General features: G+C 36.5%; 1 protein-coding gene across 2 annotated transcripts; it reads left to right on the plus strand.

The window, feature by feature from the left end:
- Positions 1–1,550: 1,550 nt before the first annotated feature.
- Positions 1,551–19,720, plus strand: LOC121725402 (vacuolar protein sorting-associated protein 16 homolog). 2 transcript variants are annotated; one of them, XM_042112319.1, is made up of 17 exons: positions 1,551–1,752; positions 1,907–2,096; positions 2,377–2,523; positions 2,822–2,948; positions 3,342–3,475; positions 3,742–3,917; positions 4,177–4,423; positions 8,157–8,413; positions 8,783–8,921; positions 9,504–9,638; positions 10,562–10,723; positions 14,532–14,624; positions 15,556–15,682; positions 16,969–17,146; positions 17,837–18,037; positions 18,902–19,042; positions 19,428–19,720. In XM_042112319.1, exons 1-17 carry the CDS (start codon positions 1,703–1,705, stop codon positions 19,429–19,431), a joined length of 2,508 nt encoding a protein of 835 aa, XP_041968253.1. In that variant the 5' UTR covers positions 1,551–1,702; the 3' UTR covers positions 19,432–19,720. The 2 variants fall into 2 exon arrangements, with proteins under 2 accessions (XP_041968253.1, XP_041968252.1); XM_042112318.1 differs by lacking the exon at positions 19,428–19,720 and having other exon boundaries at positions 1,553–1,571; positions 1,668–1,752; positions 18,902–19,083.
- The last annotated feature ends 4,035 nt before the right edge of the window (positions 19,721–23,755 follow it).

Here is a 23,755-nt window from a genome sequence, read left to right on the forward strand (position 1 = left end):
AAGAATACCCAATGCGTACTTGCTAGGTTATATATTTAATCCGCCATCGACATAATACTCGTATAAGTGGTGTAACAAAACAAAGTGATCATACTTTAGGGCAGTTTAGGGTATGTGTGTCCCTTGTATAGAGTTCACTGTGAAAGTAGCAGCGCTGAGAGACCAAATTTTTTTGTGATTTGTATGGGCAAGTGCCCCAGCGCCATGAATTTTCCCATACAAAAGTTAAAAAAAAAAGTTGCACTTTAACATTCAACTTTACGCAAGGGACACATACATATACATAAAAATTGTATGTTCTGTATTTAGGGGAAAAGAGACTGCTAGCCCTTACTACAGGTTTCCTAACCTATATAGGGTAGCAGGCGCTTCACTTCAAATTTTATTTTATTATTTATATTTATTATACATAGTACACACTACACTCCCAAAAGTATTATCACATTATTATTTGTAAATTTTGTTACACCCTGTATAAAGCGGAAATATTGTGGATGTAGTTTTATAATATTATGCTACTTTAGTGCTAACACACGTAATTATTGTTTGTCACATAACGAAGAATTACACAACGAAGTCAGTTTTTCTTCTTTTAGAAAGTGAAAATCTTTAATAATACGTAACAGCCAGACACTAGTAAAATGAGACTCGTGCATGAAATACCATGTTTTAATGTCATGATCTAATTTTACTCAGATAAAATAGACTCTTTGGAGACCCGAAATTTAATCTTGAAAAGTACTAGTAATAGGGTCATAATAGGCTCATAATCATGAGATGCATATTATAAGGTATAATGTGGTAACGATGATGAATGTAATTTGCATAGTAGCATAATATATGCTTTCCGTTCTTAAAACAATGCCAAACCTCCCAAACTCGTAAACGTATAAGGAATCTGGAGTTCTCTCAGCACCTTCCCAACCCAATGTTATAAATTATAACTTCAAAGAATAAAAAAATGTTTGAAGTCAGAAGTAAAAGCCATATTTGTTGGTGACGTGTCTTTTACTACAAAATGTTTGATAGTATTATCTTCAATATAGTATATATTATGTAGTATTAATCACGAAATTAAAAATATGTCGCTTACTACATAAATTTCAAAAATTAATAAAAAAAAATGCGCATTACAACATTTTCAAAGAAGAAAACTGGGTTTATAATGAGTTAAAAAATGTTATAAAAGCCATTTTTTTTGCGAATTTGAACATTTCGAATATACAGATCGATAGAGCTCGCGATTCTGAGTAAGAAACCGTTAAAAACTCATTTTGGCCAAAATGGCTCTTACGACGTTTCTACCCAGGGGGGTCGATATTTTAAGCTTAGCTGTTTTGAGTGTAAAAAAGTAAATGTGCCACATGGCTGAAGTGTTGAGTGTAAAAAAGTAAATGTGCCACTGTCAGGTGTCAACCGTCAATGTCAAATTGTGTCAAATCTTCGAATGTCAAATGCTTACCAAATAATTTTGTTCAATTTCACTGTTTACAAATTAAAAAGATGTATTTATATATAAAATATATATAAAATAATACCTATTGGGGCGTATCATCTTTATTTCTGGAATTGTAATGCTCTTCTTATAATATATCTCGTCTTAGGTACCATCTAGTTTATTATTCAAGGAATATTATTAACTACTTTCAGTATATTTTTGCTATCAGCAGTAATCAGGGAAAAAATATAAGTAAACTGCAACATGTCGGCACTACTAACAGCAGATTGGTTTCAACTGGAATCCTTTTATAGGTAAGTAAATGTTACAGTCTAAACAGAACAAAACATATAAAAATTCGCTGACCAAAGTTGATTTTATTCTAATGCCCTTTGGTAAGCTACTTTGTAATTTAAACCAAATTTTATGTTTGTGATTTTTCATAAGATCTTTATAATAACTTTTTAGGAAGTTTGACCTGTACAATATGACATGGACGATGACAGAAGGACTTGGCAGCATGGTAGTGAGTGGAGCGCCCTACGGAGGCCCCATAGCTACCATCCGAGACAGAAAACAAATGGTCCGAGTAATGACAACATCTAAACCACTCATAACTATATACAATTGTGCTGGGGATGTTATTTCAAAGTTTCCGGTAAGCAACAAAACATATTATTATATATTGAACTTATTAAATAGTGTGTGAATGGTAGGCACTGCAAGTAGCTGAAATTTGATTAGGTAATTACTATATTTTATATCATGTTAAATATATGTATAGTAATCAATAAGTAAAAGTGAAGCTGGTCTTTCTGTCTGCTTGTAATTTCTACACTGTATGCACCTCTGTTTATTAGGGCTAAATAATGAATTTCACATTAATATTATTCATTGAATAGTTCAAGATAAAAATATTTTGTGTATTTACACTTCAGTGGAACAGTGGTGTCTTAATCCACATGGGTTGGTCTGATGCAGAGCAGCTTTTATGTGTGCAAGAGAGTGGAGATGTGCTCATATATGACATGTTTGGGGCATATCAAAAGACTTTCAGTATGGGACAAGAAGTCAGAGATACAAAGGTGAGAATATTTTTTACTAAGAGGTTGGCAAATGGCCATACATGTTGTGTTTTTTGCTTTGCCAATCCATAATGCTTTGCCAAACATGCTGAAAATTAAATTATCTCTGATTACAAAAACCAAAAACCATTGACAAGTGACTATTTTTCTTTAAACATATTATAATACATAATACAAAGACAATACAGTTTAATGACTACTATTAATTTTATATTTGTAGCTTCAACTTCTGAAATAAAGTTTATTTCAAAGGCTATCTTATTGTAAACTATGAAACACTCTTTATGGCTTATTTCAGGTCTGCAAGGCCCAACTGTTTTCCAACCCCAATGGAATTGGACTGGCTGTTATGACCACAACCAACAGAATGTTTTTAGTGAACAATGTACTGGAACCAAAAGTAAGAGGTGCTCCAGACATACCTAGTAAGTAGATAAAATATCACCCTATACTTTGAACATAATATGTATATCATTCTTGGTTATTTATACATATATACAACTTTATTTCTTGGCAACAGTTGTATTTAAATTAAATTTTATAGAGGGTTTTGAGAGACAACAAAAGATAAAACTACATCTTTTGCCTATTTTTCGTTATTTATTTTTATTTATAATTTTTCAAATCCAACCAAAGCTCTTACTGTTACTAACTATAAAACAAAATAAATGCTTAAGTAAACCATTGCACCCATAGTAAATAAGCTGAGTATGGCTAAAAAGCCTTTAAAAATATTTTTGAGATATAAACTTTTTTGTTTTCCTTTTCGGCACTTTTTCAATTTCGAGTCTTAACAAATGCTTATATTAATTTTTCAGGAGCAAATGAACCAATAAGCTGTTGGTGTGTCATCAGTTCTGGTGCTCGTTCTGCCGGCATCATCGGCTTCCTTGTCTGCAGAGACAAAGAAGTGTATAGGTGTCAACTTGGTGAATCAAGAGCTGTTATGATGGTAAAAACTTTAGTTCCTTATGTTACCTGCTACCAATCAAAAGATAAACCCTGTACCATACATTATAATATATTAAAGTTATAATATAATGTTTTGTCCTTAGATTATGTCAGGTTATCTAATTTATCAGACAATGATAAATATGTATATATAACAAGACAATATACATGAAAACATTTCGACCAAGTGCCATAACAGTTTTGTTGGGCAGCTACTAGAAAATATTACTGTCTTTGCCTAATTATACTTGATAATTTTATTTTCAGCGTCCAGAAATGACTAATGCATACACTCAAGTATTAACCATAGTGCCATCACAGAATGGAAGGCATGTGGCTTTATTCACTGATTCTGGGTTCCTTTGGATTGGCTCCTCAGATTTCAAAAACAAATATTGTGAGATTGATACAAGCTATATAAAACAACCCAAGGAATTAGTATGGTAAGATATTCTTTTAACGACAAGATTTTTTGCAAATGTTGCACCGAATATCGTAATCCTGCGATTGCCATATTTTTTTAAATAAAAACTTCCATATTTTTTTCTACCTCTGGACCCAAAGATTTTATATGAACTTTCATTTAAAACGATTGAGCAATTTAAACTTAGGAGCTAACAGACATACACTTATTTATTTTCAAAATTGTATTTGATTTTAGTGTCATAATAATTTTATTATATTATCTGATTTTTATTAAAGGTGTGGATCACAAGCCGTCATTGGTCACTGGGATGACACGATGCGCATTTACGGTTTCAACGGTTCGTACGAAACCTATGTATACGATGGACCATTCCATATCATCTCTGAGATGGACTGTGTCAGGGTAATATCGGAGCAGAGTCACGAACTCATCCAGAAGGTTCCAGTAGTCGTAGAGAAGATATTCAGAATCAACAGTACAGCGCCTGGGTCATACCTTGTGGAGGCTTCCAAACAGTTTCAGGTAATTAGACACAGTCAAATTAACTAGACGCATGGTGATGACGTCATTACGAAGCTTGCATGTACATTCCAGTGGTGCGTCAGGTTAATGTGACCGTGTTGTACTGTATATGTTTTAAATTGTAATTTTCCATCTTTTTAGTAAAAGATGGCCCCGTGCGAGTTTCTTACGCCGGTTCTTCTCGCTGGGTTAGTTCCCGAACCGGTGGTAGGCACCGTAGTATCGACGTTCGGTATAGTTATTGTAAAAAAATTACTCCGAATAAAAATATTATTGATTTGATTAGACTTTAATCGATGCTGATATCCATCGCATTTAAGTAAAAACTCTTGTGTGTAATCCTTTGCCTGGGCGCCGAAAGGTCACGGCTACTCCAGAATGGACATTGCTCAACCCAAACCTTCAGAGACTACTTAACTGACACCGCCACTCTATGCCAAATTTCAGCAAAATGGGTCTAGCCGTTTACGCGTGATGTCGTGACCACGCGAAAATGGATTCATTTTTAACCGACTTCCAAAAAACGAGGAGGTTATATATTCGGTTGTGGAGATATATATATTTTTTTTGTATGTTCAACGATTGCTCCGCCGTTTGTGAACCGATTTTCGAAATGTTTTGTTTTGTTGTATTAAGTTTCACTGCAATTTGGTCCCATTTTCATAAAAGTGGTGACCTGATGATGGGAACCATGAGTAATCGAAGGAACTCTTCGAAATTTATATGGAAACATATGGTGATTTTGGTTTTATGAGAAGCATCCTAAGCATATGCTACCAAAACGCAAGATTTCGCAACGAGGTATACTATGGTTCCGAAGATACTAAGAGAACTCCGGATTCCTTATAGATACAAGTTTGGGGGTTTCGGCGCTGTTTTAAGAACTGAAAGCATATGCTACTATGCAAATTACATTCATCATCATCATTACCACGACAGGGTCACCAATGTCACCAAAATTGAACATAACAAATTCAACCTTAACTCCAGAGCGTAAGGCACACATTTGACATTACTTCTGAGAAGTAAGCTGCTTCGATAATACAAGTAACATTAATTAAATAATTGATGTTATTTGTATCTCTCAATTAAATAATTATACACTTTCCTTGCACTTATTCCACTTTATTATTTTGGGGTCACCAATGTCAACAAAATTGAACATAACAAATTCAACCTTAACTCCAGAGTGTAAGGCACACATTTGACATTACTTCTGAGAAGTAAGCTGCTTCGATAATACAAGTAACATTAATTAAATAATTAATGTTAGTTGTATCTCTCAATTAAATAATTATACACTTTACTTGCACTTATTCCACTTTATTTAAAAAAATACACACCTGATGATGATTTTTTCGAAACCGGTCGTGTATTTAACAATTTTGTAATAAATATCTTAAAAATTAAAATTTTTACTTAACTTTGGGTACGTAAGTACGTAAGTTCAAAGAATAGTCGTAGTCTTAGCATTTCTTTGCAAATATTTCATTAATAAGAGTATTTCATCAATTATAATAATAATAATTTGTTACTTAACTATCAATCTATTTCAAGTTTACAAACTTGAAACAGATTGATTAGGAATTTCAGGATAATTAGTATCATAATAGGTCTTAAAATATATTTTTTATGCAAACAACTTCAGTTTAAGATTACGATTAGTTAAAGACAAAAAAAAACGTGTCTGTGAAAGTTAAACGGCTATACCAAACATCTTCGCGTCATTGATAGTGCGATGCAGGTGCCCAACAGTGACATCTCTTGTCGATTAGAGTGCATTAACAAGTATATAAAACTGATCGTGCTAGCTATACCGCGATGTAGACGACCAGCAGCGACATCTATTATTATCAAAAGGAAAAAACAGCAAAAAAAATCACGTTTGTTGTATGAGAGCCCCCCCGAAATATCAATTTTATTTTGTTTTTAGTATTTATTGCTATAGCGACAACAGAAATACATAATCGATGAAAATTTCAACTCTTTAGCTTCTACTGTTCTTGAGACACATCCTAGAGACAGATAGACAGATAGACAGACGGATAGACGGACAGCGGACACACATCGAAGTCTCAGTAATAGGGTCCCGTTTTTACCCCTTGGGTACGGAAACTTAAAAATAAGGTGAAAGTTTATAATTTATATTATGATAGTCGGAGTCACGACGGCCGTCGCTAGATGAATGAGTTGGTACGACTAATATTATATATTCTGCGGCATGAGATACATCCAAGATAGACAGACAGACAGACGGATAGCGGACAGACAATGAAGTCGTGTAATAGGGTTCCGTTTTCACCCTCTGGGTACGGAAACCTAAACGAAAAACACCCAAAAAAAATGGCCAAGTGCGAGTCGGACTCGCGCACGAAGAGTTCCGTACTGTTATAGAGCGAAAGTAGGTAAATGTTCGATTCTTTTAATTGTTATACACCTTATTAAATAACTCACCTACCAACATAGACATCAGAAACAACAGCCTACCAATAATAAATCATAAAGTTAATACCTACAGGTATATTAACTTTATGTAATAAATACTAAAAAGTTTATGGGTAAAGCTAAAGTTGTGTAATGCAGCTAAGTTGTGTAAAGATAAATAAGCTTTAAAATTTGGTACTTACATATAAAAAAGTTTAATTAAAAAATATATATATTATGTGCACACTGCACGGCCGTTTTGGGTATTTTGATTTAAGGGGTAACAGGGTTTTAAAAAGCTTTTGACACCAATTTTGTTGACACCGCGCGCTATAAACTGAAGTCCACGCGGACGAAGTCACGGGCAAGAGCTAGTGTAGTTTATATACGTTTTAGGATAAGTACGTTTATTTTAATACGGGAACTAATTTTTTGAGTAGTTTTTTTAAATATTTGAGATGTTATTATTTAAATCAGTTAAAAAAAATATTGAGCAGTTATTTAATTTTATGGCGGTTGATTAATTATTGCGACTGTAAAACATGGACAGTAATAAAAAAATAATTGAGCAGTCCAATAACTGAATGAGAGATAAAAATGATGGAATGAGCGGTTCGATAACGACTTAACAGAAGGCCTACTTAACCACGGATACCGTAGCGGGGGGACGGGGCGGCGCAGCCCCCCGCCAAAACAAAAACAAACACAATCCAGAAAGTCCAAGAGTAGGTTAGGTTAGAACTTAGACCACAACACAGTGGAAGCCGAGCGAGCGGAACGAGCGTGCTGCGGCAGCAGCCGGCGACCGTCTTACTTTCGCTTTATAACGGTACGGAACCCTCCATGGGCGAGTTTGACTCGCACTTGGCCAATTTTATTATAATACGAGCTTTTGCACGCGGCTTCGCTCGCGTTAAGAAGTATTATTATATACAAACTTTCATCCCCTATTTGAACCCCTTGGAGTTGGAATTTATATATATATATATATATATATATATATATATATATAAATTCCAACTCCAAGGGGTTCAAATAGGGGTTCAAGTCGGTGCCAGTTACAAAAGTTTCAAATATTCTGGCAGACTGAAGATTCAGCTATATCTGGTACCGACTTCAAAATGATGAAGATTGAGTACAGAATACCTAGTTGAGTTTTAGCCGAATACGGAAAAAGGCACTATTAGATAGGAAAAATTATTTAATACTTTTTAGTTCATAATTATAATAAGGATGTTATTATTGTTTTTACCCTGGAAGTTGGTTTTAATTTTTTGTTAATTTAAATATAGATAATCGTTTATTTTAGAAACGCAGTCATCGGGCCGACGAGTACATCCGCCTAGTCAAGCCGGACTTGCCTTCAGCGGTGAGAGACTGTATCGACGCAGCGGCTTTTGAGTTCAACACCGACTTACAGAAAATGCTGATACGGGCTGCTCAGTTTGGAAAGGGCTTTATAATGAACCCGGAGTTAACGGACCACTATGTTACTACGTGTCGCTGGCTGAGAGTGCTCAATGCTGTCCGAGACCCCAGAGTGGCTATACCTTTGACGTTCTTGCAGTATCCTTTTTATATTATGGTGATGAGCTTGCTATAAAAAAATGGTTTGTTTTTGGTGACGGTTAGCGGTTTTACTCAAAGCGGTCTTACCGAATCGACAACGCAGGAGTTATTTTATATTGTGTGTATGTGGAGCACTCTCTCTTCCTTTACTCTTGTAACGCAGTGGGACGGAAAACCAACACGACTCGCGAGAGATCAGGCACAGGACCGATATTTTACATACATACTCGTACTCGACGCATATCATTTTTTTGACAGAGACAAAACTTGGGACATTTTTGTTGGTGAAAATGATAATACTTCTACTAAAGTGCACTTTAATGAAATTTAGATTAGGTTTGTGCTATAAAATCCTGAACATGTCAGAGTACAGAACCTGGGCGAGCGCGTGCTGCTGGACCGGCTGATCTGGCGGCGGCTGCACTGTCTGGCGAGCCTGGTGGCCGCGCACCTGCAGCTGCGGGACGGGCCCACGCGCGTGCTGTCCCACTGGGCCTGCTACAAGGTCAGTACAGAACCAGAGTAATTAACTAAGGCTTGTGTCTGGCTGGAAGGCTACTGCCAGTTCTTCAGTTATTCGTCTGTAGTAGCGATAACTTTCTAGAATTCTTTCGCCTTTTTGTACAGTAAACTCCTCGCAAAGATTTAACCACTGTTCGATTACAGCCCGGTTGACTCACGGTAAACTTATGAGAAAGTGGCGCTACACAGACCTATTTTTAACATGTGTGCTACAAACTTAAATACTAGTGTTCCGATAACTGGTAAAAATTTCACAAGTTAATTTTTTACTTGTGCACTCGCGAACTGGATACAATAAACCTAGGCTTCAACCACGGTCGCCATTTAAAAATGTCTCCAAATGTGTCCAATTAAAAACTTAAATACATGTTCGTACACACACATGTTAAAAATGGGTCTGTGTAGCGCCATTTTCTAATAGAGATAAGTTAACCGTGAGCCAACCGGGCTTCCGTACTTGATATCTATATTGACACAAATTATTACGAAATCTGATACGAGACATTTGACTAAAACTATCAAAAGCCGATTTAATGACCGTGACATTGATGTCCCACACCTACAGGTGTCGCAGCCGCACATCGACACGGAGAGCGCGGCGCGGGAGATCGGCGAGCGGCTGCGCGGCGTCCCCGGCGTGTCCTACTCCACCATCGCCATGAAGGCCGCGGAGAAGGGACGAAAAGCGCTCGCTATTAAGGTTTACCTTTATTTTTACAAACTGTTCCTATTTACAATATGCTACGGGAACATTTGTCAATCCAAAGTCTTTGTCTTTGACTTTTAAGGCGAGACCGCACTAAACTACACTAGTCACTACGCTATAACGAAGCGACGTGACACTTAACGTTTCATAGCAATGACGTTTTGTATCGCGTGGCGTCGCTGACGCGTAGCGCGGCTTACTTCATATGATTTCATACAAAGAATATTAGGCGGTGACGTGCCGCGTCGCTCCGCATCAGCGTAATGTCGCCTAGTGCTGTCCCACCTTTATTGTAACTTTTACAACAATGATGATTTGCAAGCAATGTCGAGTTTCTAAAATAATAGAGTAGCAACGTCATACAAACAATTCTCAGAAATGCGTAACCACTTGTTATTTCAAAAGACAATGTCAAGTCATCAATGACAAGTCAAGTCATATAGTCATTATGTAATTCATATCATATATGCCTACAGGCATCTTCGAAGTGGCATTGGTTGCTGCCGTAAACTGCCAATAACTAGATTGGCAGTTAGTAACATAGAATATCGTTGTTTGCAATACTCATACAATAATACAATGTAAGGCGGCCCTAAGGCCGCGGCATACAGTAATACAATAATATTGATGCAATATGGTGCAATAATAATTAAACTATCTCAAACTTTCGTTCAATCATTGCACAATGCTCAATATAAGCCGTCAATATTGATTATTGGACAATACAATTTATCGCTTAGGCCGCGTTTCCACTGACGCGGAGCCAAGCGGAGAAGAGCTTAGCGGTGCCGAATTGACGAATGGTGCCGACATGATTGAACGAAAGTTTGAGATAGTTTATTATTGCACCACATTGTATCAATATTATTGTAGGTTTCGGAGCCACCTTACAATTAATATTATTACTACATCCATAGATCCTAGAGTACGAGACGCGGTGCGCTCTGCAAGTTCCTCTACTCGTGTCACTGGGGGAGGGCGGCGCGGCGCTGCGGCGCGCGGCGGCCAGCGGCGACACCGACCTCGTGTACGCCGTGCTGCTGCACCTCAAGGACAAGATGGGCAAGCACGAGTTTGAGGTACAAGTTGACACGTCACGGCTAATTAAACGGCTATTATGTATAGTATTTTGAGTGAAATGAAAATAAAAATAAAACTAGGTGTCAGGTCACACCCAAAACGTGGCTCTCCGATCCCAGCGGCACGGGACCGCTACCGATAAGAATTCAAACAAAATTCCACTTTTTGAACTATTCTCAAATTGCTGGATTCTGTCCGTAGCTGTCATTGACCCCCTGTCAAAAAACTTGTCATATTTCATCGTTTTCTATATAAACCATAAACCTATAATGCTAAAGACCAACAAAGAGTGCGAGAGAGAAGAAAATCCTTTATGGAATTATAACAAGATGAAAAGAGAGAGGCAGTCTAATGAAAATTGTAACCACTTTTGACAGGTCGTCAAAAGTCGTCAGTCGTTTTTATGCCCTTTCGGTATTTCCAATATATTGTTTAATTTTTTTGTTATTTTTAATAAATATTATTATATTTTAAAATGATGACTTGTGCTGTAAGTGTTAGCAGTGTAAATCATAAGAATAATCCTGAAAAATATACATTTCACAGGTAATTAATCTTCATGTCCTAATTGCTATGATGTGTTTATTTCAAATAAAATATTGTGAATCTTTCCTTTTAATTTCATATTTTGCGTAACTAAAGGTATTATTGTTCTTATATTACACTAATTTTAAAGAAAAATTTTTCATCAAAATTTTTTACATACACGCTAGTGCTTGAATCAAATTTATCGGCTTATCGATATTTTACATTAACATTTTTATTATTTATTTATTTAATAGCTAATATAATATAACTACTATAATATAGAGTGACTATAAAACTAGAGGAAGGTTTATATTTATATATCATAATCATATGTTTTACAGATTCCCTCAAGATCCTCTAATAAGAGGAAAATGGCTGAAATTAATTGGGCGTGTTGGTTGAAATCCCAAGAAAAATTCAACAATATGTAGCAAACATTTCATTAAAAATTTTTAAAGAAAAAGTAGAATAAATACTATTTTGGTTAAAGGAGCTATCTCAACTTTATTTGTGCCAGTAAGTTTGACATACTGTTGCACTTGTTACTGAAGCAATTATTAAAAATAAGCAATTATAAGCAATTATTGCTTTTTAGTTCATTTAAGATTATACTTAAATGAACTAAAAAGTATTAAATAATCCTTATTCTGTACTCAATCTTCATAATTTTGAATTCGGTACCAGTCCTAAGTATATAAGTTGCAGTTATACCTATTCTGTCAGAGAACTGCCGATTAGGTTAGCTGGTACCGATTGCAAAAATAATGAAGATTGAGAACAGAATTAATACTGAATACAGAATAAGAATTATTTAATACTTTTTAGTTCATTTAAGTATAATATTACTATTGTCATTACCTTGGAAGTCGGTTTTAATTTTTTTAAAACAAAAAATTAAAAACGACTTCCAAGGTAATACTAACTACTCTTTTTAGCTGTCCTTAACGTTTTCTATACTTACAGTTGGTGTTAAAAAAAATTAAAATCAAAATTGCTTTATTTCTGAACAAATCTTAAATAAAATATATTTTCAGAATACATGGTGCCTACCACCGGTTCGGGAACTAAGCCGACGAGAAGAACCGGCATTAGAAACTCGCACGGGGCCCACTTTTTACCAAAAAAAAGTGAGAAAAAAAAATCTTTTAAAATAAAATTTACAATGCTGTAACTAAAAATTATACAATGTAAACATAGATAGACACATAATAATTGTAAGTCATGTAGAAGTAGCCTTGCAAGCAGTCATTCAGCATTCTACTCCCAAGATGTGCCATCGTTTATGAAATCATTGACCTTATAAATAGGCTTTGGCACAAAACGTTCTTTGACTACTTTTTTAAATTTATTAATCGAAAGATTTTGAACGTTTTCTGGGACCATATGTTCCCATTTGAATATCAAGAAGTCACCTCGATTTCTCATGGTTTCCATCACCAGACCACCACTTTTGTGAACATGATACCTACTCGGAACAATACAATGTACAACAAAAGAAAATTTTTGTTAATCGGTTCATAAACGGCGGAGTAATCGTTGAACATACATAAAAAATATATCCACAGCCGAACGTCTAGACTCCTCCTGTTTGGAAGTCGGTTAAAAATAATTGTAATAAAAATATTATGATATTTTATGATATGTATTGTTACGTGCTAGGGTTCGAGGATTTGGAGAGAAAGACCTGGTGACTCTCTTGAAGACTTTATTAACACTGCACTAAACACTAGGTCACAACACTTAGCACTAAATCCAAACACTAATCACTAGGTCCAATCACTAACCACTATCACTGTCCTAGGTCGTAGCCAAGTCGCAGGTTTCACTGGTTCACTCACTATTAATCACTTGTTGTCACTCCGAAATCGCCTTGATGATAGCTCGAAACGAACTGACTTCCAGGCCTGCCTGCGGCTCTTTTTATATGGCTATTTTTATATGGCCGTGGGAACTTTCTAGGAGGCTCGGGCATGTACCACAATAAAACTGCCGTCCTTAATCGTAAGGACGGCAGTTTTATTGTGGTACATGCCCGAGCCTCCTAGAAAGTTCCCACGGTTGTTTAATTGTTTACGTGAATCGGGAAATTTCTGGAATTCGTCTCGCCATATAAAAAGAAAGTGCAGTAAGTTTAATTAATTTTGGACCTTATGGACTCAGTCATAAGGTCTAAATTAAAACACGCTAACAAATAAACGGTAAACACGTAAACAAACATTGGACCTTTCTAGAAGGTTCGAGTATGTACTTGCGCACCTCATGCCATCTTGTATTGAGTAGGGGATTTATGTTGCCTGTGCTCCCTCGATAAGCTTCGCTGGTTTGTCGCTAGATGGCACCACGTGTCCGTATACCATGTACCGTAACAGTATTTAATTTAAGAATAAAATATAATATACTCTGTGTGTTGTTTACTTTCAACGTTTACTTTCAATGTAAGAGCTGATTTACCAGATAGATTTTACCTGAGTAATAAATAAGTAACTTTATAATGTGTTATGTGTATATTATTTACCCCTATAAGAACCTCATGTCATAACATATCCGACGATTGAAAAATCATTCCAAAAGAAAATGTGTATCTACTTTTCAATCGTCACCAAAATTTATGATACCTAATTTGAAATACAAATCTGTCAAAGTTGCATATTATTTATTTCTTATAGAAACTGAGGTAAAATAACTCGAACGGACTATACTATCGATAGCAAAATACTATACTATCGATAGTAAAATATACATCACTAGCACACGCACACATTGACAGATCGAAAATGGTCACGCATTTTCGGGTTGTCAGGTGGTCTATACGACAGTATATATTAAGTCTATGATATAAACCGTGATTGACAATGAAGTGATCGTATTTTGCATACTTGATGTGAACTTAGTATGAAGTATACCACTTCGAACTCATAAATAGCTGGAAATTATCATTCTAAGCGTTACCAATAGGTTTTCCGATGAATCTATAATAATCTGTGTCTTATTAAAAGCTCAATTTTTATCCTAAATTTACGAAATACAGTGTGAACATTTTTCACTTAGCTCCTAGACTAAAAAGGTCAAAGACCGCTGCGCGCTGGTGCCAACTTAAATTATTTTCACTTTCAGTTACCTTAATTAAACATAGCTGTATGTTGTATTTTGTATAATATCATGATTAATGGTTGATAAATGACTTTTAGAGCACCTATACAAAATATTTTAAGGTGACCCGCTTGCTCGTTTGCCCCCTTTATTTTATTATAAAAAAAATTGTTATCGCTATTGTTTCAGTTGACAATCCGGAGTTTTCCACTGGCCCACGCTTTATACATCAAATACTGCGCGAGTCACAACAGAGAGGCTTTGAGGAAAGTGTACATACAGGTCAGTTAAGAGGATACACCAAGGGCTGGAGAAATTGAAAATAAGTATTTTAAAATGTATTGCTGTCTCACCAATCTCAAGTCTCCCACCGCAGAGCGCGATCTATCGCGCTATATTGTCTCTAGACAACACGAGAAAAGTTCTAATAAAAGAACAGAAAATCATCGATTCCTTGTCGGCTGATTTCTTCTCCAAAACTTAACCGATTTAAGTACTTTTTTCATTAAGAATTAAAGCAAAGATTGAGCTGTGTTCCTATGTTTTTATTTTTTTGTATATTTTAGCCAGTATTGTTTTCTGGGTGTTTGAACACAGAGGAAAATCTGGCCATTTTTTTGGGTTTTTGAACGTTCATATCTTTTTTATTAACTAAATTATGAAAAAAAGAAAACATAAAGACATTGTATAACGGCCGTTCCCAATATTTGATCTATCTCTGGTTTTGCTCTACTAGAGATAGGAATAGCTCACAATTGACATAAAATATATGTCTCTAATGTCTAATGTGAGCTATTCCTATCTCTAGTAGGGCAAAACCAGAGATAGATCAAATATTGGGAACGGCCGTTAGTGGCCATAGATATTCAGGAAAAAAATTATAACTCTACCAGCATTATCCAGGGAGGAAACAGGGGACAACGTTTGTATGGAAAAACGGCGGTGTGGACTCCTCTTAATTCAGTAATATCCTTGATATTATTTATTATGCTTCTTAGCTGCATACGAAGAAGCGTATATAACCCTCTTGCTCTCACTAATTTCCGAAATTGACCCGTCACCAGACGTCGTTTAATATGAGGCCATAAGCCACAAAAGTAGCTAGTAGTGTAATATGACGTCATAACTGTATGTAGTTGTGTAATATGACGTCACAACTGCTTGTAGCTGTATAATATGACGTCACACCTGTCTCAAAGTTGTAATTTCACAGGAGGACGACTTCGCGGGTCAAGCGGCGACGCACATACTCGACGCGGTGGAGGCGACCGCGCCCGGCAGCGCCGAGGCCTCGCTCATTTCCGCCAGGGAGTGCTATAAGAAGGGAAAGAATGATTTAGGTAAATAAACTGAGTTTTGAGCGAGTTGGCGTCGCGGTATTTCATTATGTACTTTGAAAAAAAATTATAGGACAACATTAACATCAACATCATCACAAGTAAGAGATATGTGATAAGTCCTTATTACTTAAACGCCAAATCCCCTACATTTTGTGTTTTCAAAACAAACGTAAAAGGTTACAGGGACGAAAATGTATGTAGCTAGGTTTCATTTTCAGAAAATGTTGTTTTAATTGTTTTTTTCAGGCAATAAAGAAAGTTGCTCGGTTATTTAGATCTTATGAGTTATTTTTTATTTTTATTTATAGCCTTTATTTCAGACTTGCTGGATTTTTCTTTTCGCTTAACCCGCTGACTCTAGCGGGTCAGTAGTACCATATACTCGGTCTGTGTGCCCTTTGGCAAAGGCCTCCCCCATTTCTTTCCATTCTGTTCTGTTTAGCGCTGTCCTTGTCCAAGTTTTTCCTGCTGTCATTTTTAATTTATCTTCCCACCTCCGGAACTGCCTTCCTCTATTTCTTTTACCATTTCTTGGGTACCAGAACACTACGTTTTTGGTCCACTTTTCAGTGCCTCTTATTATGTGACCGGTCCACTTCCATTTTAGTTTCCTTATTCTTGTTATTACATCCTCGATTTGTGTACGTTTTCTAATTGTTTTGTATCTTATTCTGTCGGTCTTCCTTATGTTAAGCATGCTTCGTTCCATTCCTATCTGACAGGTTCTCAGTTTGTTATTTTGTTCCTTGGTGAGTGCTCAAGTCTGGCGCATTAGTTAGCATCCATATGTTAAAACTGGGATAATGCATGTATTATATAGTTTAGTTTTTACGTTCATCTTTGTTTCGTTGTTCTTCATTATGTCCTTGAATCCCCAGTAGCATTTCCAAGCCTGCGCAATTCTTGTGTCTATTTCTGGTGACATCACATTAGTTGCCGACATTTGCTGGCCGAGGTAGGTGTATTCCTTCACAAACTCAATCGTTCTTCCGCTTATGGTAATGTTCTCTTCCGTTGCGTTTGTCAAGGCCTTTGTTTTGTTGGCGTTCATCGTGAGGCCTACCTTGTTACTTTCTCTTTCTAGGTCTATGAGCATGCTTTGTAGGTGGTCCTTTGTCTTGGCAAATAATATGATGTCGTCAGCGAATCTTAAGTTTGATAATAGCTCACCGTTTATGTTTAGTCCATACTGGTCCCAATTTAGTTCTCGGAAGATTATTATTAGATATATTATATAAGATATATTAGTTATTACATTATATTAAAAATATTTACTTCCGTTACAGGCGTATCAATATGTGAGGACGCGCGCAAGTTATGCAAGCAACAGTCAAGCCTGCAAGAGACATACGGGGAAGGCTTCGTCGGGCTGTCTCTACACGACACTGTGGAGAAACTGCTTATGCTAGGAGAAGTGAAGCTAGCGGACAAACTGAGAGCCGAATACAAGATGCCGGATAGAAGGTAGTACTTCTTTCAGTTATCCAAAATTCCAAATGCTAAATTGTAAGTGAGTAATTGCTTAGTTATATAGATGTGATGTAATAAATAGATGTTGTCTAGTTCCATGATACTTATTTCTTAAAATTTGAACATTCGATAATATGTTAATAAATAAAAAGAAATAGTAGTTATTTGTTAAACTTGACGCTTTTATAATATAACTAAGCACACAAGAAATACTGCCCATCTCTTTTTTGCAAGAGGACTAGATAGTTTTTCAAGCTCATGCTAAAAATATTTTTAAAACTGATTTACGCCACATTACTTGTATTTAATGCTTTTGTAGCTAAAGATTCATGAGCGTATATTAATATTAATTTAAATACAGGTGTAACAAAACTAAGTTATAATAATTTAGGGTGTGTATGTGTTCGTTGTAGAGTTCGTTCGTTCGTTGTAGAGTTCACTGTGAATGTAGCAGCGCTAAAAGACCATTTTTTGTGATTTGTATGAGCAAGCGCCCAATGGTAAAAAAAAATTGGCTCTTTCAGCGTTGCAACTTTTACAGTGAACTCTATACCTACACGGGACTCAAACACGCCCTAAAGTATTATTAGTAAGTTTTGTGACACCCAGTTTATTAAAAACATTCACATGATGGTTACAAGTAGTATACAAAAATATTACTTATTATTACCTACATATTTCCAGGTACTGGTGGCTGCGCATTCTGACTCTAGCACAGAAGGACGAGTGGGAGGAGCTAGACAAGTTCTCTCGCAGCAAGCGCTCGCCAATCGGTTTCGAGCCGTTCGTCGACGCGTGCCTGCGCCGCGCGCGCCGTGACCAGGCGCTGCGGTATCTGCCGCGGTGTATGGACGATATCAAGGTCAAATACTACGTTAAGGCTGAGTGAGTATCGAGAGTGACGCTTTGGTACTTAGCGTGACTTACTTTATTACTTATATACTACGGACTTTTAAAAGTTGAAGATTTCTTCTTTGTTGAAGACTAAACAATCTGTCTTTTTAACCGACTTCTTCTATGGTGCTCATTTTATACAGGGTGTAAAAAACTAAGGGTCAATTTATACTAGTGCAGAGTATAAATTGACCCTTAGTTTTGACCCGCGAAAAGCGCATCGAAGCTAATTATTAAAACTGAACATAACAAATTCAACCTTAACTCTGAAGCGTTAAGGCATTTTTTTACTTATGAGAATTGAAAAAGGCGCGCGGATTGATTCGCGTGAATGCGCCCGACCAACGCTGATTGGCCTCGCATAAGTAATGTATGCGTTACGCTCTAGAGTTAAGGTTGAATTTACTGTGTTCAGTGTTTGGGAATTCGCTTCGCTTCGCTTCGACTCTGCGCTATTATAAATTGACCCTAAGTGATAATATTTATGGTATGTATGTACGTGTTCCTTGCAGAGAGTTCACTGTAAAAGTACCAGCTGAAAGGCCAAATTTTTCCAAATGTATCTTGTATGGGCAAGGCCAGCGTCGCGAGTTTCCTCATACAAAACTGAAAAAAAAATTTGGTGTTTCAGACCTGCTACATATAATAATAATCCCTTAGTACCCTCAGCCAACGTTTTTCAATTGTTATGCGACAACCGGCTGCCGCTTGGGGATTGATGGGTAAATACTCGTAATATGCTTCTTTAGATATTCCCTCAGGTTGTCTGTAACGGGACGTTATCGACAATATCGATTCTTAAGAAGCTTTAAAACGTTTTTGACGATACTCCAATATATTTTCTGTCAATTTCAGATATTACGAAGAGGCAGCTCAAGTAGCGTTTGAGCAGAAGGACCAAAACGCACTGCTGTACGTGCAGAAAAAATGTCCCTTGCGCGAGTCCGAGCAGCACGCCAGAATTTCCGTGCTGTTGGAACAACTCACTAATAAGAAATAATAATAATAATAATAGCTCCCACACCGGTTTCGGTGACGGTGGCCGGTTTCATTGAAACCAGGCCAGCTACGCAGGAGTAATTTTATAGTGCCCAAGTGTGTGCGCAGTACACAAGAGCACTCTCTATTCCTTTACTCTCATAACCCAGTGGGACGGAAGACCGACACGACCGGCGAGAGATCAGGCGCAGGACCGACTTTTTACATGCCCATCCGACGCATGGATCATCTTACTTGTCAGACAATCAGGTGATCAGCCTGCATTGTTCTAACCAAACTTGGAAATAATATGTTTCCAACGCGGGAATCGAACCCACGACCTCCGAGGCAAGAGCCGCGCTCTGTACCACTAGACCACGAATAAGAAATACTAGAATAAGAAATAAGATTGATAGAATTATGCAAAAAAAAATTATAAGGTAAAATCTTTGGATTGTGTTCTCCAAAAGGTAAAATCAACTAATTGTTACAGTTACCGCACTAAGCGACACTACGCTGAAGTGGCGCTACGCGACACAAAACTTCAGTGATATGGGACGTGAAGTTCGCTTCACTTCGCTGCCGCGTAGTGTCGCCTGGTGCGGTTTTGCCTTTAAAAGCAAGTTTTTATGAGCCTCGTTTAGATATTTTGCGTTAATATAGCATATTTTGCATGTGCCTAAAAATATTTAATTTAAGTTTATTCCATAAGTGTAATTTCGTATCTTATAATATATTTGTGATATTCTCATTTTAATACCAATTATAATATAATTAAAGGAAATTAAAATGTTTTATTTCTATGCAACAGATACGACTGTAGGTAATCATTTAAGTATTAACTACGCGTATGTCTTTCAATTTCTATAATTTTAACCTAAAACACGAGGGAAAAATAAAACCACAGACTTGATCATAGCATATAAGGATTTGAATCCATTTATTTACTACACATCAAAATACGAAACAACAAACTTGAGATATCTTCTCTTTGGTATTTTCTACACGTGGCGGGCTCTCCAGCCGAAAATATCACATTACCCGTTAAGCACCACAAAAATTTACCAAATGCAGGAGTTGACTCAGTGCACAAGATTTTTACCTTTGTTAATATTTAAAACAATATAACTATTTTTTTTGTAAAGAACTTACATTGTTCTTAGGGTCAATTTATACTAGCGCAGAGTCGAAGCGCATCGAAGCGAATTATTAAAACTGAACATAACAAATTCAACCTTAACTCCAAAGCGTTAACGCACATATTACTTCTGAGAATTTAAAAAGGCGCGCGCACTTTCGCGAATTCGCTTGACCACCGCTTTTTGGTGCGCGCGCATTCTCGCGCATCCAAGCGCACACAAGCGAATCTACGCATCATCACTGTAGGCTTTTTTTTTTTTTTTTTTTTTTTTTTCGAAAGGGTCTAAGCTACTGGTCTGGTTAAGACCATAGTAGTTTAATCGTGGCTATAACTAGTCTGTTGCTAGTTGGTTTGGAAATAAACAATGAGGGGGGCCTGGCCCCCTCCCCTAAAGTCACACGTGTGACATTCTAGACGGGCAATATTGGGGAAAGCTACGAAAATAAGCTATTTTTATCTGACGTGGGGACACGGGTCCCCCCTGCTCTTAAGGGGTCCGACCCCTTACTCACTCTCAGACGAGTGAGGCTGCTCGCGCGCGGTAGCACAAACTAGCTGCGTACGAGTTATCGCGGTAGATGAGCTCAAGTTATTAATGTTATTGCTTAAAAGAGGGCCGTCCCTCTCCCCTTCCGAGTCCGGTTGGGGTGACATACGCGTGTATGTTCTAATGTCAAAGTAATTGGTAGAGCTCTCTACGACAATGTCGCGGTCGCGGTAATGATTTAGGTGTGTTCCTATGCTATCCGCATGCGAACTCGAACCCGGGATCGAGCTCGGCATCGGATTTCGGTCGGTCTGTCTGTTTGTCATTCGGGTCGTGTTAAGTCCTCGGGGAAGGCGCCGGCGTCGTCCCCGGTGCAGTACTAACCACGCGGGTGAGTGTGATTTGTGTTTACGTAACTGTACACAGTACGTTACGTATTCTGTGATGGGGTCTACAGGGTCGGCTAAGATATGCTTAGGCCGTCTGAAGGGGTATCGGAATGTCACTGTAGGCACTCTGGCGAATCCGCGCGCATTCGTTCGACTTGTTGCGAATTTGACGCTTCGATGCGCTTCTATAAATTGACATGACTCTGCGCTATTATAAATTGACCCTTATAAGACGTGTACTTTTTCATCCATTTTGAATTTTACTCTACCCTTACCATAATCAAAATATTAACGCAGCGTATGACTAATGAAAGTCCGCTAAGTCTCAATATTACGTAATATTGAGACTTCCAAAATTCCGGAAAAAGACAAAGCAGACCTTGTTTAATAGTGAACAGTGATCCGCTGTGTAAATATTTATGTCAGTAATAGGGATAGTGTTTATTGTTTTAAAAATAAGTTACATTACTTAAAAAAAACTTGCGCACTGCCATTTTTCAAAGTTTCACCGCATAGCTCGCGTGTAGTAAAGCCAATTTTGTTTTACAAACATTTCTAGATCCCTTTTAGCACCACAGTGGCTACCGACAATCACAAATCGTATTAAAATTGACACACTTACATAAAAAGCATATTATGTCGGAGCAAACGATACAAAACCAATGGAAGGTTTGGAAGGGGGTATTTTATAAAAATAACTTGCCCTCGAATCGTTCCCACGAATACTTATCGTATAGATTACAAAATATATACTTTTAAAGTTATCATTTTAAAACTTATTATATTAATGAGACAATAATTTACATTGTGACATAACAACACCCACACATGACAGAAATTCCAATGTCAGGGAGATGAGTCATGACGAAAATATATGAAGGCACAAAACACACGCACTTAGATGCAAAAACAATTGTACGTCCAGTACATACGTCATATAATTAAAACAAACAATTTAAATAGTTCAACAATCTCGCTCACAACTCACAAATAATCGAGTGACAGTATGAACCTATGTCTAACATAAGTATGGCCAAAATGTTATTGTGATTATATGACGTAAATAAAGTACAGATTTTCTTATAATACTTAAACAATCTCAGCCTTACATACTACAGTCAAAAATTTAAATAGGTATACGCTTACAAGCATTTTTTTTTTTACTTTTTATAATATAATATCACATTTATGAGTATATTTGTAACTCTAATTGATGTCTCTGTAGCGAATGCCATACCTTACAATTACAAATTATCTTATTACAAACTAATTGGTTTTATAAAGCATATTTCACACTAGTAAGTACTACAAGTACTGTTTATCACCGACACAGTAACTCCACCGTACTGAAGTTAGCCGCCGTTGCGCTCACAGTCTTCGCAGACAGGTGGTCAAGCGCACAAACTTAACTCTGTAACTAAATTCAGCCGGACTAAGTTTTTATGTCATTTAAATTTCACCACAAAAGTCGCCTCATAATCAATATGTATTCATTAGTCTTGTCAAATGAGATTTTCACCACAATACCCTGTTGTAATGAATTTGAAAATATTATAAAAAAGCAGAGACCAATAGAAATACCTACTTACATTAAAACATTGACCCCCTTACTAATAAAAAAGTTACACAATAGATACGCCATATAATTTTATCCTTTACTATCAAGTATATTTTCTAGGCACTGTATGCACTGACATCCATTATACAAATGTACGCTGGACTTATTATACCCACCTGCTTTTTGTGACTATTTGAAACGGAATCAGCGCCCTAATGCGGGGGAAGAGAACTAAATCTGACGTAACTTGCAAATGGCCGCTTAATCGTTATTGGTTGTCATCACTAGTATTAGTTTCAAGTACTCTCACTACTTCTATAAGCGCCAATATGGCGACATTCAGACGTCATTTTTACGTCAGATTTAGTTCTCTTCCCCCGCATTGGGGGGCGCTGATTCCGCTTCAAATAGGCACAAAAAATAGCTGTCATTTCAAAGTGATAATATGTCCAGCGTACTTGTATAATGGAGGTCAGTGACTGTATAGTAGTATTTAAATAGTTTTAATAGTGTGGAGGACAGTGTCTTAAAATACAAAACCAAAATAAAGACAGAATATATGCTCAACTATAATAGTAACATCTTACTTTTTACGACACTGGGACAATTATGGCAAATCAATCATGGTTTTCTCATGAACTTTAAAATTACTTTTTAATAGTTAGCAATAGCAAGATTTTGTTGAGTTGTTTATCCGTTTAAGAATATACTGTTGTTAGTCTGTGGTAAAAGCAAGACTAAAATAAATATTACAGTTCGACAAGGCTTTAATTGAATGTGTCAATGTCAGTCAATGTGCGCTGCTGGTAAAAGAGAACTGTCAAAAATTACGTTTTTGTATGATAAAAGCGTTAGTTCCTTTTCTCGCCACGTTCATAAACAGCCTTGTCGACCAGTACAAGCGACTTTTTCGTTACAAGGCTCGTCTGTCATTACTCGTTACTGACAAATATCACAATGGAACATAATTAAATCACAACAAACATCTACAATAAAGAAACAGAAATTGAATAAGTTAAATAAATATTATATATATATTCTTTTGCATGCAAAACAAAGTAACAAAAAACAAAAACAACTTTCGTCTAAACTCTAAACAAAAATTATGAAGAATTATATAAATTATGTAATACTTTAAACATTATAAATATAATAA

This window comes from Aricia agestis, chromosome 3, assembly GCF_905147365.1.
Source record: "Aricia agestis chromosome 3, ilAriAges1.1, whole genome shotgun sequence".
In the NCBI taxonomy this organism is placed as follows: domain Eukaryota; kingdom Metazoa; phylum Arthropoda; class Insecta; order Lepidoptera; family Lycaenidae; genus Aricia; species Aricia agestis.

Bases quoted from the DNA above. Each gene is read 5' to 3' on its own strand.
- LOC121725402 (XM_042112319.1), top strand. From the start codon at position 1,703: ATGTCGGCACTACTAACAGCAGATTGGTTTCAACTGGAATCCTTTTAT. The intron at 9,639-10,561 runs GTTTACCTTTAT...CTACATCCATAG, and splicing joins GAAAAGCGCTCGCTATTAAG to ATCCTAGAGTACGAGACGCG. The intron at 17,147-17,836 runs GTAGTACTTCTT...ACATATTTCCAG, and splicing joins TACAAGATGCCGGATAGAAG to GTACTGGTGGCTGCGCATTC.